Here is a 16914-nt window from a genome sequence, read left to right as displayed (position 1 = left end):
TTTCTACTTATTGGTTGATTCATATTTTAAGACGTAATAAGCTGTTGATCTATGTTGATTTTTACAAAATAAACACTCGCCTACATGTAAGTGTGAATGGAATTAATGTCCACTTACTGAAAGCAATTGTTGTTGTTGTTGCTGCTGCTTTTTTCATTCTACTGTACTTGTGCATTACCCTGCATCCTTGCATGAATACGCCCTCTCGTTGACGCAATGACGCGCCAAACACGAATACTATCATTTCAGCGGCTCGGCTTATTTGAGATCATCTCACGTCGAGTAGGAGCGATCGACGTATCGCTGCTGAGTTAAAGTTATTTGGCGACTTTTTTTTGGGTCCGAGTAGTAATTCATACTTTATGGTGCGATTTTCGTCACTATGGATAATATTCCTTATCGGGCTTTGATGACGTTTCTTTTTTTATACCAGGTAAGTAAAAGCTACCTTTTTATTTCGCTGACATTTGAAATTGAATATTCATCCGAAAGATTATTTATTTTATGTATTAGTTGAAACTGAACAGCATTTCTTGTTTAAGAAGTACCGATACCGTGTAACTGATCGTTTTCCATCTGTAATCATGAAGTTTCTCACGTTTAAGCCAATTACCGTGTATAATTGGCATTGTAACCTTTACGAAATGACGAAAGTAAAGGGCACTAGATGTGCTTTGGACGGACAGCTGACCTGGCTCAAATGAATATATGTTTGCAAATTTGCGGTGGATTTCACTGTCATGGGATTTGCATCCTCGTAAAAGTCACTATGAAAAACCAAAGCAGTTCCTCGTTTTAGGGTTTCCTTTGTAGTCAGTCGTCAAATGTTTAACTTGGAATTTTTGACGTGGAAAAAGTGGCATTTAAACAGTTGATAATACCGCATAAAGATGGCTTTTGAATTGGCCGCAAAGATGTAGAGATGCGGTTTCCCGCATTTAGTCATGCAGTGCGTTTTTGAACTGGCCATCTCAGAGTGGGATGATAATCATATACTGACATGAATCACAAAGTGCTCGGTAACACCGTTCGCTACCGAGAAGAGAAGAGCTGCGATATACCACAAGCCTTAAACTTCACACATGTCGACTTCTTTTTTTTTTTTTTTTACGTTGTTGCTGTTTTTCTGTCTATTTAAAGAACTTTTATACTTGGCAAGACTGGAAGGTGTTCACTGTCATGGAAGCGTATGGTATCGGTGACACTTACATCACTTGCATTTTGTTTTCAAAAAAGAGAGAGAGAGAATGTGATCAGAGTATTAACGACGAAAGACAGGAAACATGTGTCAACACACATTTTACAATGTAGTTGTTCCTTGTTACGTTTTTTCCCCTGGGTACTGTCCATTGTGTCTCTTGACCAATTACTGAGTCGAAAGTAACAATGTTGAAATTTCTGTGACTTTTTTTTTTAATTGTCACTGGTAAACTTAACTTTTTTCTCAGTCACAGGTTTTGTGTGCTGTACATTCTGAGTGGTTGGTGGTTTTTTCTCTGCACTGACCATGTCCCAGATGTGATGAAAACACTCTGTATAGATCTCATCAACTTTGACATTTCATCCAAATCTTCTGCTATCTGTTTGCTCTGACGCATTCTGAGAGAAAATGACACCAACATCTGTTAACTGTGTACTGTGACACGAACATGCCCCCCCCCCTCATCTCCCCCACCCCCCCAAACCCCCCTATGAGAAGTGATTTTCTTGGAATTTTGTTTGTTTGTGGTTACAGTTCTATCACGCAGCCAGTTGCTATGGATAAACACAAAAGTTGAGCAATAGGAACAGTTTTGGTACCTTTGGACCAGTGTCATGTTTGTTATATGAGAGGTTTCCATGAACAAAACAGCACCCAGTGAGCACTCATTGTGCTTGAACAGTACAGCCTGCTATACATCAATGCAACTTAACATAACTGGAGTTTACTTATGTCTAATCATTGACAGCTACTGTTTATGGTAACCTTTTTTAGGGACATGGTTTGAGCTGAACATTCATAAGGGCAAATATGCTCAAGCTGATCCTTCTATATTTATATTTCAAACGTGACTAGTACTCATTCTGTTTAGTTCGCATTCTGTCACTATTTAAGTGGACTTTCCAAAAGTCTCCCAAAAGAGCACGTGGGTGTCTGCTAATTCACTTGCCCTGTATGCTTAAAGCCTAAGGAATGGTTATAAGAGAAACCTGTGACATGTTTTGCTATCATTCAGCATCACAGTTTTGAGGTTCAGACTTAGTGTCACTGACAACAAATCCTGTTCTCACAAGTGGTGTCCTTAAGTGACCCATAACAGCACAAACTTGTGTCCTCTTTGTAGGAGAGCTGAGCAAGTATCTACTCAGCAATCCATCTGATTTTCGGATCCTTCATGTAAATCCCACACATTCTCATTATATCTGTGTTTCTCTCATTTACAGTCAGTGTGCTCTTCTACCCCCTCCACTTGCTGCAGACCTGGTAAGTTACCTCATGCATATTTTTCATGTATCAGTTATAGTGGATTGTGTTGTGCATATCAGATCAAAATGGAGTCCATTTTTCTTTTATCTTTGAATGCGAAGGAACCATTTTTTTTCTTTTTCTTTTCTTTTCTTTTCTTTTTTGCTATTGATGTGGTTAAGAAAATCTACATCCTCATCAATTCGCCCACCTCACAACCTAATACAAAGACTTCCCCTTTTCTACCCCAGGAACATTTCTCCTCCTCAGAACATGAAAAATGTACTCTGTAAAATATGTGGTTGCATGCCTCTTAACAGAAAGCTTTGTATGCGTAGTGGAAAATCCATAAAATGACAGTAACTCCCTGAATTTTCCAAATGTCTCGCCACTCCCTGTGAACTGTTTGAATCAGCTGTCGGAAAACCTGAAGATCTTCAAAGATCACAAAAGCAAGCAAATGATCTTATTTTATGACATGTATTACTTGTCTGATAGAGATGTTGTAATAGTTCATTTGAACTGTATGACATGATTTGGCTGTACTGACATCATGACATTTGGCGTGTTATCAAATAGAATTGTTAGTTAATCAGGAAAGAGTGGATGTGATGAGGCGCTCAGCAGTCCACAGTACTCATCTCCCTCTCTTAAAGCCTCCTTCCTCTGCTGATCAGACCACATACATACACATATATAGAAAGTATGGTGGGGAAAGGATGTCACATGTAGTGACTATGTTTGTGTGATAGTCACATCTGTATGACAGACTAAACAGTGTTCTTTCATTATGTGTGCCCCTCCTTTGATTCCCATATATTAGTCAATACCAGAGAGTCACAGATGCATACTAAGTATTGTTCATGATTGTTAGTCATATGTTAGCTTTGACACTCTAAGTCATGTTTCCAAGGTGCAGATGTGTAATGAGTAAACATAGGAAATTCCTGGAAAAGATATATGCAGAGACAAAAGCCCTGAATAGCTAACATGTCCTTTGTTATTTCCTTGCAGGTTTGCCCGAGAATGATTCCAATTGTGTAAGGTGTCATGAAAACTATTATTGTTACGTCAGACAGGGAAGACCCAAGTGTGAAAAGTGCAACCACTGTGATGGTATGTCCATTTCTTGGTTGCTTTTAAACACACACACAAACACACACACACGCACGCACACGCACACACACACACACACACACACACACACACACACACACACACACACACACACACACAGATTGTCTATATGTATATTAATTTATATATAAGAACAGATCAAGCGAAGCGAATACAGGTCTAACATTCACTGTCTTTGTTGTGCAAAGCATGTAAACTTTTTAGTTCAGTAGTGTCAAGTTATAACAGCAGTGTCTTCCAACAAAAGTTTCCCAGACATGTTTATAAATCCTGCCCGTTGTATTAGTGGGTTTTTTTTGGTCCATTCTTTTTCACAGAATCTATATTTTCGAGCTGTGTTGTATGAAATTCTCATTTATAGTCATATCCTTTGATCATGTCATGTCCTGTATAGTCAACCTTTGATTTGGATTAAGTTCAGGACCTTTACTAGGTCAATAGAAAATTCTACTGTTTTTTTGTTTTTCAGTCATTCTGCTGTTTACTTGAGTTTCTTTTGAGGTTCTTTTGGTGGAATGCAGTACTTCTTTTCACCAAACTCATCTGTGCCAGAAAAGTTTCGTCTCATCTACCCACAAAACAGTCTTCCAACAGTTTTGTGAATTACACAGGTGGCCTATGGCAAACCTGAGAAAGATGGTAATGCTCTTTATGGCGACCAGTCTTTCCCCCTTGAATCCTTTCATGCTCTGTTTTGTTTTGTTTTTTTTCTGAATGGTGGATGGATGAATGATCAGACCCACACAGCCTAATTTGTTTTTGTTCTTGAATGATGTTTGTTGGATGACCACTTCAAGGAAAAGTCACAGTGGCACGGGCCTGATAGTGAGTAAATGTAAGGTAAGGTCTAAAGACCTTACACACACAAAAAGAGAATGGTCCAACAAAGACAGTGAATTTGTATTCAGTTTATCCATTAAAGTATTTAAAAAGTATTTTTGTTGTTTACTTTTTTAATCAGACTTACTTACATGTATTTGTGGGAGCCCAGTGAATATTGAATCACACCTTTAAAAAAGGGTCATGAACTGTCTCACCACTGAGTCACAGAATTTCAGTTACATTGAGGAGTGCAGTTTTAGTGTTGTTTGGATAAGCATACCCGGTTTGCTGAAGGCATGTATACCTTTTAGGTTGAGTGGCTTACAGCAAGAACACATAGAATGCATAGGGTATGTGAAAATATAAAGGAAGATATCATTTCAATGCTTGTTTGTGCCCATTATTCCTATTACAGTATATATACAGCACAGTATTATGTAATGTTACCTGTTGTTTTAATTCAGTGGTTACAAATGTGTTATAACAAGACATTCAAAATTATATTCAATGTATAATGCTGATGACTTATTTTGTTGGACATTTAGAAGGAGATCCATACTTTCATTTCCGATAACAATGCTCATGAATTCTTTTTTGGGTGTGGGTTCTTTTCTCTGTGTCTGTCTGTTCATCTGTTTGACCATAGCTACGGACAACCTGGTAGGGATTACAAACTGTTCCTGGACCACTAATCAGCACTGCCATTGTAAGGAAGGCTACTTTTGTTCCAGTTCAGTGGAGTCTACATGCCGGAGGAAATGTCAGCCGTGTCCGCCAGGCCAATACTCCAGTGTAACCTCTTTAGCCAAATCGTGCAAGATACACACAAAGTATGTACTATGGTCCTGCCTCTTCCTATCAGGCTGATGTCTTCATCAGACTCATTTCCCATCAGATGTGAAGTCGGTCCTGCACCTTAGTCCTGTTCTGTCTCTCTTCACCCAGTCTAAGTGTTTATTTATGTCTTTTGTCATTTGCCGTCTATTTCAGCCAACAAAAAGATACTCCTTTTAATGACATGGGAATGAAAGAATATAAAAAGCAATAATCTGTTTTATTTGAGTTTTGTTATCAGTAAACGAATAGCACTCAGTTTAGTCTACCTGTAAATACCACAATTCTGTCTCTTAACTGCCCCCTGCTGGATGCAGAATGAAATTCACATTTCACCATTCAGATATCACCATTTTAAAAGTAACCATCAGAACATTGTTGGAAAGTCTGTGTATCTGAATTACCTTGGCACTGTGAGAATATAATGATAATGCATGTCTTATCTCCTTTTGACTCTCTGTTCTCTCTTTTCTCTCTCAGTTGTTCCAAATTAGGAATGGTTGTGATAAAGGAAGGAACAAGAACACAGGATACTGAGTGTGGCCATCTCGAATCTCTGAGTACTACTTCTGTGTCTGCCTCTATGTCCTCAAAAAGTCATAGCAAAGAGTCCCTTCCCAGTCAGACCACCAGTCCATATGTATCTGAAAAGACCTTCCTCAGTTCTACAGGTGTCTCTTATCCAAAATCCCACACAACTGAGAGAATCTCCAGAGACGCAAACCTGAGGTTCTCCACAGGCACAAATCCAAACCCTGATACACAGGGTACGTCATCAGCAGAGTACACCCCTTTCAGATTTGGTTGATTTAAAAATGATTTCTCCAGCAGAGTTTGACAAAAAATGTAATATCCTCATTGTCCACCAGGGGAGAGTGGTTTGTTTAGTTTGAAAGAGACTTTAATGCATTAGACCTAGTGATGGTGGCAAAGAATAGATCTGTGTGATTTCAATACAGATAGGGAAGCTACCATATCTGTCTCTCTCACTCACTCTCTCTCTCGCGCTCTCTCTCTCTCTCTCTCTCTCTCTCTCTCGAGGTAGTTGATCTGCGTCCATCTCAGCAGTTACTGTTGATAGTACTCCCTGTAGTACTTGTTCTGTCAGTGGGGCTGGCTGTCTGCATCAAGTGCTGCAAAAGCAAGAACCTAAAGAACACACTGCGGTGGATAGGTAATATGTCCTTGCTTTCACATACACACTTGCTAAGACAAGCAAAACTGCAACTAGTTTGAAGAGTCTATTTTTGAAAACTGCATCTAAAGACAACAATTTTTATTGTAACTCAACCCTTTCATTCTGATGCAAAATTAGTAGTGTAGAGTCAAGTGTAGTTCCACGCTGTTGGGAATCCACCTTATCACACCCTTTCTTGTAAACCATATAACAGAAACTCTCGTTGTCAACTACATAGTCAAAGTCAAATAGTCAGACTGTTTCAGAATGACCTGTGGTTATAAGTAAGGACCAACTGAACTTTCAGATGTGATGCATTTTCAGATCTGTTGGAAAAAATATATAAATAATCAGAAGAGGAACGTAACACTACAACAGTATAAAGAATAAGAAGAGAATTATGTAATAGTGCCCGCCTTTGCTAAACATTGCCTTAAATTAAACAAAACAAACAAACAAAAAAACAAGCTCTTTGCTCTTACGTTATCACATAGAGGAAAAGGATCTGGTACATTTGGCCTTCCAAACCTCTAAGAGCAAAGTGTTTATTGATATTTACCATACATTTTAATGATAGAATAAAATACAGAACCTGGTGTTAGAGCAACAATTTCAACTAAACAGTTTTACAAGATTTTTTTTTCGAGGTTTTGCACAAAACAGTACTCTATTGATGTGTCCGTAGTAGAGCTTCATGAGCTACAGTACTATAATGGAGCCTAGTCTTCATGAAACTGAGTCCTGTTTCTCTCTATTGCTTCCTTTAGATGTACCACTATGGAAATATGTAAGTACATGCATTGCATACCTTATTTTGGTCATTGCTTAATTTAGCTACATGCTAAATGACACATCCTCAACAGCATTTGACATCCTACACATTTCCTGCATATCATGTCAGACTCGTTGCATGTTAATAGCTCCGTTTAAGCCTGAATTTACTGTGTTTTCCTTTCACTGTAGGAAGCGCATAACCATAAAGAGAATCCATCAGGCAACTGTGGTCTGTCAGAGCACCAACCCCAAACAGACAGGAATCATTGTGTGGAGGCGCAGTTTCCACTGGGCAGTGAACATAGAGAAGGCCCTCAAAGTCAGGGTACGGGGTCCTACCCCAGTCAAGTACAGCAAGTCACAATGGAGCACAGTGGGAAAGGAGAAAGTGTCACAAATACAGTAGGTGAGTCCAACGTATCCTACTGTCAATTTCCAGTGCATAATGTTTAACTTGTGAAGATGCACAGACTTGTGGCTCTGCAAATAAAGTATGATCTTTAAAAAAAAAAAAAAGAAAAAAAAAAAAGGTTGCATATGCTGTTTTTGCATGTGCATTACTGATTGGTTGGCTAATTGTGGTTTCAGACCTTTCTACTCTCTACTATTATGTAAAGGGCGTCACCATGAAATCGTCACAAGTGAGAGTTGAATGTCAGTGTGGTGAAAGTGTTGAGAGCATTCAGTTGGGGAATTCTGGTTAATTTGCAAAAGTTTTTGTGAACTTTCCTGAATGCATTGGTATATAGGACAGTTTAGCTTGTTTAAGATGTAAAATGTAAAATATGTTTATGTCACTGAACTAAACAGTGACTTTGGAAAAGCGGCAAAGTATCAAACAATGCCCTGTGGTGTTTGTTTTCAGTTCTTTGTTAAGGCTGTTATGTTTTTGTCAGGAAGTCCATTTCTTTTCATTTCCAAGCCTGTTGGCTCTAGTTCTGTTTTTTTTTCTCTTTCTTTTCTAAATGTTTACTGTAAAGCCCCCCTGATTTAATCTGGGGTTTGGATATCCTGTAAAGACAACTTCCAAGCACAATATGACCTTACACTTTAGGTTATAGGTCAGCTGAACAAGAATGCAGGAAGCCAGTATTTAGTAAATGGTGGGTGGACCCACCACGTTTTGGCCCCGTTTTAACCTAATGGATCTTTCTGGAAATTAATTTGGTTTTTCTTGTGAAGCTTTATTGTGATATTAACAATCATAGATGAAAGTGACTGAGTTTTATGATCTGCACTTTAAGCATTAGTTTTGTAATGTTCATTCCATGTTCCCTGTATCATGGCTGCTCGGATCTCTTGCAGGATCCATATTCATCTACTCCCCAGGGATGGTGATCCTTGGTGCCAACTCACCAGAGAGAAAGGAGGCTGCCCCAGAGCCTGGTGAGGACAGTCCACTCATCAGCACTCCGCAACAGGAGTCCCACAACCCTCAGCAGGATGAACAAGTGAGGCTAGGCACACAGGAGGAGGAGGGCAAAGAACTCAGTTTTCCCATTCCAGCCACCAGCAAGTGAGAAGAATGGAGAATAAAGCAAAAGATATCCGGGTGAAAAGCCCCACCACCAACAATGGGACTGATCTTAGTGGGAAGAGAGGCAAGACGTCCGTATGCCCATTTCTTGTAATGGACATTATAATAATCAGAACTTTTGCAACAAAGATCTATTTATTTATAGATGTTCACCGATACAACCATGCAACGTGGGTGCGTGGTTGCATGCATTTGTTTGGGTATGGTTGTGGGTGTTTGTGTGTTGGGCGGGAGTTGTCAGGTGTTGCATGTTTATTGTAAAGGTTGAAGAACTTCTTGGTGCAGAATATGCAATATGCATTCAGAAAGTAAGAACAGTGCCCTTAATTCCGGTCCGCTCTCACTTCCCAGTTCAACGTACTCAAAAGCTGGTACAATGCACACTGTGACATCTGAAAGGATTTGCAGCACAAGAAATGAGAACTAAGAAATAAAAAACATTTATAAAGAATGCAAGTGCTTGCCAAGTGCAAGCTAATCTAAAATACCTCAGCTTCGCTTAGTAATAAGGCAAGTCATTTAAATAGTGCAGACAACAAATGATGTGGCAAGTAGTGCATCTGAGTCTAAATGACTCAAAAAATGTAATAGTGCGCCAGTTCTGCATAACATATGAGTACCACGCTATATGTTTTCATTTTCATTAACCTCATTACAGTGTCTCATTTCAGTGTCCATTTCTGCTGTAACCTTTTGACAAATATAGTCCCCCTTCTGAAAGGAAGCAGCCTACCCCTCGTTTTGCTGTGTACATTGCAATGCTAAGTGCTCCCATTTTTGGTTCTGCGCCGCAAGTCCCTCGATCTCAAAAGAAAAATATTTACTGTATTACGGAGCGAGTTAGAATTTACATGCTGATATGAAATAAGTAGTTACGTTTTCTAGTGAGGTGGAATATGTAGAAATTAGTTAGTAAAGCTGATTCGACAGCAGCTGTAAAAAGACACGTTTCCACACAGAGATGTAATTTGATACTGTCGCATTTCCGGGAGACTTCTGAGCGGTGGTCAAGTAAAACTCTGTTGTGTGAGACAAATCAAAAACGCATTATGATGTTGACGATCTGGAGCTTCGTATTTGCGGCTGTTGTGTGGCTTGTTGCGTGCAAGGTAGGAAACACTGAATTAGTTTGTCAAATTGTCTCGATATTACTGTGACGTTGTACCGCGATTCATAATTTATCGCTGCCAATTTTTAGCGGCATGACTTCACGGAGATTGAATAATGTATGTTAAAATTACATACGTATTGTATGAGATATTCTTCATGTTCGACATTGTATAGGTTGTTTTAACTTTCCTAGTGAAGTTTTTTGTGCGTGAGACATTTTCTCGGGACAGGTGTGTGTAGGTGGAACAGTGCCTTCTCACTCATATTGAGAGGACATTTCAAACCATTGCGTCTAGACATAATAACGTTGAGAAGCTTAAATCAGTCTTAACTTTTTTCATGGAGATGTCAGAATACTTTCGTGCCACGACATGGCCCTCGATTAAAAAAAATACAGAAATAACATGTTATATCGTCCTGATTCCAGTTACTTACATGCACGGGGGTTTAAGTACATTGTAGGCGCCAGCATAGTTGTTATGTTGAGCGCTGTAATCAGGCTACTTCAGTTTTGTGTACGACGCCATGCACGCTGTCCTAACTGTGTTTATTTGAAGGGGGCGGGATGGGGGGCGTTCAGGGGTCTACACTGTAACAAATTTTCAATACACTGTTTTAAGGTCAGTGTTGATGTAGAACATCTCTTTCTTTAACAATACCGTCAACTGAATACCCGGCATAGAGTTGCTGTTTTTGTTCAGGACTTTACCGGCAAAGCTTTACTGAAACACATGACGTTTATATTTTGTCTGATAAAGTACAAAATGTATGGTTCATCTGGAGCTGCAGAAACATCCCCCATTCCAATATCAAAACCTCGTCTACGTGCGACAACTGAGGAATGTTGAAAGTAATGCCTAAATCTATGACACAGCATTTGACGCATGTCGAAACTTCCTCATGTGCATGTGGTGTTTTCACGAATTGATCTGTTGGGGTGTGGTGTTCCTGTAAAGATGGCAGGTGTCGGAAATGACCCTGATAAATGAGCTGGCTAGGGCTAGGCTGAAGATAAGGGGAAGATTTCTTGCAACAGTAAAGCTGGTAGAAGACAGACCATTTTCTCAGTAAACATTCGTCTCAGCCTCCGCTTCCTTTGAGGCCTCCCGCCTTACTCTTTGGCTATAATCTCCTCTTCCCTCCGTTCAGAGATCAACTGTTAAAGTGATTTTGCACGTATTTTGTATCATCTATGATCATATCTTGATATACTAAAATATTATTTTTCATTTGTATTTGTGTCAGTGATTTTGCTCCGTTCTTTTTGTTCAATCTTCATTACTTGTTTTTCAAAGTGCTTTTCTTAACCTTACTTTAAATCTGAAAATTCAATAAAATCTCCTTGCGACTTCTTTACAGTCATTCAATTTAGTCAAATTCATATGTCTTACCCTGTACATTTTACTTTCCTGAACGCTGCGTAGCTGCATGTCAGCTTCTCAGTTTGCTCTTTTCATTGGCAGCCACAGCATTGCCTATTTGGTTTGATCTGCATTGTCAGCTTATCCTAAGCTACAATTTATGCAATGTGTTTGCCTGTTCTTAGCAGCAGTTCTCACTATTTGCATGTCCAGCTATCTGAATCAGGGATTTTGGTCTAGCATGACCTATGAAAATGATAAACTGGAAAACTGTGGTGGGATAAATTCTGTGCTGTTGCCATATGAATGGTAGCAGTAGGACTCACTCTTTGTATGATGAAGGGTCTGTGAATGTGTCTGAATTCTTGCCTTTATGATCTGCAGTTAGACACTGTGCCATACTTCTCAGATGGATCTTGTCGGAATAATGGGACTGAGTACTATGTTGAAGCGGTACAGAGGTGCTGCAGTAAATGCAAACCGGGTAAGACACAATCCACAGCATGAATTGCTGTGAATTCTAGAAATTCTTCCCGCGGCAATAAGATACATAGGTTTAAATCCTGTCTTGGTGTATACCTTATAGCCAACAGACAACCCAGATGTGCTTGAGTTTCTCAGCCACTAGTCAAATATTCTAGTCAGACACTGTGTTTATTTTTTAGGCTTCTTTTGTGTAGAGCACCTGGACAATCTATTGAAAAACAAGCAGAACAAATTCCTAGTCTACACTGCAAAGCATTCTTACATGTAGTAACTGGAACACAAAATTTGAGGTCTGTTAGTATACAGCTTATCTCACTTCAGTCTTGTATAACACAGTCAAAAAGTAGCTGTGAATGTAATTTAATGTCATTACAGGAACGCATCTACAAACTGAATGCACATCTAAGACGGACTCAGTCTGTGAGCCGTGTGGGCAAGAAACGTATATGGAAGGAATGAATTACTACCGCAACTGCTTCAAATGTAAAAGATGTTTTGGACGTAGGTTTGCCTGATGATTTTTTTCTTGTATGTTTGTTTTAACCATCTTAAAAAGAATTCTCATTTCTTGTGTTTTGTGTTTACTATCTTTAATGTTTCCCCTTTCTTTTGTTTGGTGTGTGTATGTGTGTGCTTCTGTTTATGAATGAATGTGTGTTTCAAGCGTTTTACAAACTTTCATTTTAAATGTTTGGGTAGACAAAGGCCTCGAGTATGCCAAGAATTGTTCCGGAGATACCAATGCCCAATGTGTATGCAAAAATGGACATTTTTGTGTTATTGGATACAACAAACCAACCTGTGAAGAGTGCAGAAAATATAGATCCTGCCCCCCAGGCCACGGAGTCAGCCAACCAGGTACAGCAAAGGGCTGATTTTTTTGCCACTGCTATTATGAGTTAAATTTAACAACATCCTTTAAACAAGCTCTGTTTCTCTTTTAGAGAGTGCCTATGTGCACTAAGGGAAGCATTTGCTGTATCTTATCTGTGTGTGTGCGTCTGTCTGTCTGTCTGTCAGTGTATTTGTTTGTGTGTGCATGCTTACGGTTATGGATGATTGTTGCAGGAACACCAAACTCAAATGTGAAATGTGAAGTCTGCCCTGAAGGAACTTTCTCCAATCAGTCATCCAATTTACTTACCTGTAAACCACACACTGAGTAAGTTGGTAACAGATGGTTCACATACACTGACACATTTATGTCATTCGTATGACACTGACGTGTCTTGGTGTGTATTGTCTCCTTAGTTGTAAATCCTTGGGAAGGACAGTTAAGTTTGCTGGCAGCTCCACATCAGATGCTATTTGTGGACCAAGTCTGCTTCACAGCACAGCTGAGTCTGCTTTATGGAGCAGCATCCAGTCCACTGCACAAAATGTATCAGGCACTATAAGTACCACCACACTGTTTCCTCTGGAATCGACTGGAGAACCACCAAGCACCACTGACTCATTGAGATCCCGTGCAACCTCACAGTTTTATCCCATTGGTAAATATGAACCTACATGGAAATGACTGTGTTGTCGATATGACTGGAACACGACAACATTTTCACACTGAAGAGTGTCTTCACAAACTTTAATGCCATCATTACACCAGCCTGTCTAGCCCTACATGACGAAATGATTTTATTGAAATTGGTTTACTTCATAAAATTTTGCTAAGTATGTTAAACCAATGCATTACACTTACATTTTCACTTCCCTTTTGCCTTTTCTTGTTCTTCTTCTCTGTGGAACTTCTCATCGGCCTCACTCTTTCTTTTTTCTCTGTTTCTTGCTCTGTCCGTTTCTGTGTTTTCAGGTTTATTTTCAGGATTATTTGTTGGACTCTTGATGTTCTCACTGATTGTGGTGGTAACTTTATACATATGCTGTCGCAAGAAAGGTAATGCCAGCAAATCTCTGTACTTGTGTGACATAATCATTTTGCCCACATCAGAGACTTGAAGATTACCTGTTAATTACATGACAAAAAACTACTGCACAATGTCGCCTACTCTTGCATTTGCACTATGATAATTTCAACCATCTGTAATCTCTTACTGGTGCACAGCCTTGCCATGTTTTAGTTGTTTCATGGGTTAATGTAGCAGTCAGTGTAATTTCATCACTCTGAAAATCTTTCAAGACTTATTTTGTTGTCTGGCAGACTTCAGGTGATGCAAAAATACAGTGGATGTTATTACTAGTGTGAACATATCTCATATTATTTCCTCCCCACAATGAAATAACAAAGCTATTTTTCACTTCCTGTACAGATACAACTAAAACACCTATCAAGGAGGTGAATAAGTTCAGCTCAACAGCCAATCAACATCTGCATAACTCTAAACTGGGTAGCTCCCCTGAGCTTCATCCCCTGGTAGGTAAATCACACAAAGACACCTCTGTGTCCTCTACTGAGAGCCAGGCTGAATCGGAGCAACACAACGGGGCTTGGCCTTGCTGTACAAGCACCCAGGATGGTGTGATCAAAAAACAGCCAGAACACAGTTCATATGTCAATCTGAACATCACTGCCACCATTAACTGTAAGGTGAAATCAGCCACAGGGATCTGTTCTGTACCCATCAGTCCCTCCACATGCTCCACACAACCTGAGCCCCAGCTGCCGCTGTCTCAGGAGGAGGTCTCTGTTCCCTGCCAGGAGGATGGTGGCAAAGATGCCCGCCAAGCAGTACAGGAAAGTGGAAAGCGCGTGTGTTGAGAAGATCAAGACACAATTGTTATTTCATCAACTGTTCAGAGTAAGGGAAGTGACTCTGTCACACAGTTTAAGGCCAGTATGTCATGTTACTGCTAAACTTTGGGAGTTTTACAGCATCAACATCTGCTTGCGAAACAGCAGTAACCTTTAGATGTTGAGCATTTTTGTATTTACTGTCACAAGAACCAAAAAACTTGTTCTCCTTCTAAAAAGGGACATTTTTAAGCACTTGTTCTCTCTCTCTCTCTCTCTCTCTCTTTAAATAACACAGGTTGTATGTTAGATTGCTAGATATTTTATTGCAATTAGAAACTAAGCTTATGACTATATGACTAATAACTAAGCTAACTAAACATGTTACATTTCCATTTCATTATCTACTTAAAAGGGTGCAACAGTGTTCACTGGAAGTTCCTCAAGTGGACAAACACATTTGTTAATATGCTGATTTGACGCCACCCAGTGGCAGACATTCCTGCTACACTTGTAGCACATGCAAGTATGAGGTCAACTCAGCTCAGTGTCAAAATGAATGGGATGTATTGAATGTACTTGCTATATTAGCCCTTAGCAGTGATTTCAAAGGCAGTATTTTTATAAATAGGTTTTTGCCACAGTTTGTTGGCTGAGGGTTTGTGCATGGTTTAAAAACTGCTGTGTGTGTAACTGACTGATTCTTATTTCAATTAAATACAAGAAAAATGTGCAGCATTAAGGTTTTTATAGATAAAACCTGAATACTGCAGGATCAGGACAAGAGGAATTAAGAAAGCGGGTTAAAGAGTTATTTGCACTGATGCAAGGAACATATTGGCTAAAAAGTGCCAGTGATCCAACAAACACAAGACATAAACCAAACTGTATTTGTATGTTTTTGTTGTGTTTTTTGTACATATCATACCACTTGTTTTTTGTTTTATGTTTGTTTTAAGTTTTATGTTAAGAATATAGTATAAGAAAACAGGAAAGTCATGGGACACAGTTTTCATAATCTGTATATACAGTTTGTTCACCGTATAGGTCAGTACTGTAGAATAGTAGAACTCCAAAGGTATGCATCAAGTCAAAGATTAGTTAATGTTTCATGACCTACCCATTTAATGAATGTTTTATGTTTATGTCATATAATTCTGTAAAATATCCATCTTTGTGTAGACCGCATATATTTGCCAAAAGTCACTTTCATTTTTGCTATGTTGTCACCATTTCCCATTATATGTTAGTTCGCATGGGGTTGTGGAGTACATAACTGAAAAATCATTCTGAAAATTACTGATTATTGTCAAATTACTGCATTGCATGGAGCCATTAGTGAACCATGTCCAAATCAGAGGATTTTCATAGCCTGCTGTCTAACAGTATGTGGGGTACACCTCCTTATTGCTAACTGGGGATGGATTCCTACAGGTGTTAAGACATTTTAAAAACCACAGAGAAGCATACCTTAATTCAATTGCCAATTTATAATGCTTTTTGGGTGCTAGTTCTTTTCAAGAAGTGTGCAGCGCACATTGGTTTGAACTTGTAACTGTGAAAACATACATAGTCTCTCAAACATCTCAAATTTATTTTTAGACACCCTTGTTTTATAGCTTGGTTTTACCTGGTCTGAGATTCTTGACAGCACAGTACAATCTGAAAATTGAGGCCTACAGAAAAAATAAATTCTGATCTGTAGGAGGAAAACCAATATCAGCAACACATATTTCAGGTCATCCTGCTGAAAATTTGCTTCACTCACTCTGAACCACTCCTATGTTGCCATAAAACCACTCTCAGGAGCACTCAGGTAGAATAATAACAATGTCATGATTATGAGAGATCAGAAAGCCATGCATCAGCATTCAGTTGAAAGGAAATAGGTTATTTTCTCTTGTAACTGGGAGTTGTGTTACAGGAAACTGAGCTCTTTGGACTTTCTTTCTGGTATACATATTCAGACTTGCTAAACCACAACCCAGTAACCTCAAATGCTCGCTACTGTTAGGTGCAAGGTATGCATTACCTTCTGAAGTGGTTCTGGAGTTTTTGTCCTATGTACAGCTTTGTGAAGTAATACCCTCTGTCACATACAGCATTCACGTGTAAGGTAAACCAAAATCATGTTGTACTGTGTCACAATATAATATTGTATGTTTTAACTTCATCACCCCTGAACAATGATGCTGTGTAAGAATGAAACTAACAAGTTAGTATGTCATCAACACATGATTTATAACGTTCTATGGCAAATGATCTTTCATTTTAAGCTTTGCCTGCATGTGTTTACCAAGGGGAACTAATTTGATTGTGTCTGTGTAAAAGCCAGAGAGTGAAATTTACTGTTGTGATTTCTCATAAATTAGTCCAAGAAACAGAAGCAACAGGTCATCTACAGGAAGTCACTTACTGTAGGTTAATCTTAGCACTCTCCACACTTTCCACCAAGTACATGTAACCAGACTGTGGTCTCACTTTGAACCTGTCCTGTCCAAGCAAACCCATATGAATATTACCACCAGGCATTGGGAACCTCAT

The 16914-nt window shown here is 39.1% G+C and overlaps 2 protein-coding genes across 2 annotated transcripts; both read left to right on the top strand.

Annotated features, from left to right (window-relative positions):
- Positions 1–331: 331 nt before the first annotated feature.
- On the top strand, positions 332–9232 carry si:dkeyp-61b2.1 (tumor necrosis factor receptor superfamily member 8). Its single transcript, XM_030776588.1, has 9 exons — positions 332–433; positions 2425–2464; positions 3461–3562; positions 5052–5235; positions 5720–6006; positions 6285–6413; positions 7184–7203; positions 7380–7596; positions 8496–9232. The coding sequence occupies exons 1-9, from the start codon at positions 383–385 to the stop codon at positions 8708–8710; spliced, it is 1245 nt and encodes a 414-aa protein (XP_030632448.1). The 5' UTR covers positions 332–382; the 3' UTR covers positions 8711–9232.
- A 5-nt stretch (positions 9233–9237) lies between these two features.
- tnfrsf1b (tumor necrosis factor receptor superfamily, member 1B) lies at positions 9238–16914 on the top strand. The gene is made up of 8 exons (XM_030776587.1): positions 9238–9836; positions 11583–11682; positions 12060–12185; positions 12384–12542; positions 12753–12846; positions 12936–13177; positions 13492–13575; positions 13949–16914. Exons 1-8 carry the CDS (start codon positions 9777–9779, stop codon positions 14395–14397), a joined length of 1314 nt encoding a protein of 437 aa, XP_030632447.1. The 5' UTR covers positions 9238–9776; the 3' UTR covers positions 14398–16914.

Source organism: Chanos chanos, chromosome 6 (assembly GCF_902362185.1).
Source record: "Chanos chanos chromosome 6, fChaCha1.1, whole genome shotgun sequence".
NCBI classification, from domain to species: Eukaryota; Metazoa; Chordata; class Actinopteri; order Gonorynchiformes; family Chanidae; genus Chanos; species Chanos chanos.
Note: the sequence above shows the minus strand (reverse complement) of the source record. Positions and strands in the feature narration are given on the sequence as shown.

What these genes read in the sequence shown, in the direction of transcription:
- si:dkeyp-61b2.1 (XM_030776588.1), top strand. Translation starts at nt 383, where the DNA reads ATGGATAATATTCCTTATCGGGCTTTGATGACGTTTCTTTTTTTATAC. An exon ending in CGTTTCTTTTTTTATACCAG is followed by an intron (nt 434 to 2,424) that starts GTAAGTAAAAGC and finishes TCTCATTTACAG; the next exon opens with TCAGTGTGCTCTTCTACCCC. An exon ending in TCCAAACCCTGATACACAGG is followed by an intron (nt 6,007 to 6,284) that starts GTACGTCATCAG and finishes CTCTCGAGGTAG; the next exon opens with TTGATCTGCGTCCATCTCAG.
- tnfrsf1b (XM_030776587.1), top strand. Translation starts at nt 9,777, where the DNA reads ATGATGTTGACGATCTGGAGCTTCGTATTTGCGGCTGTTGTGTGGCTT. An exon ending in CCACGGAGTCAGCCAACCAG is followed by an intron (nt 12,543 to 12,752) that starts GTACAGCAAAGG and finishes TGATTGTTGCAG; the next exon opens with GAACACCAAACTCAAATGTG. An exon ending in CTCACAGTTTTATCCCATTG is followed by an intron (nt 13,178 to 13,491) that starts GTAAATATGAAC and finishes CTGTGTTTTCAG; the next exon opens with GTTTATTTTCAGGATTATTT.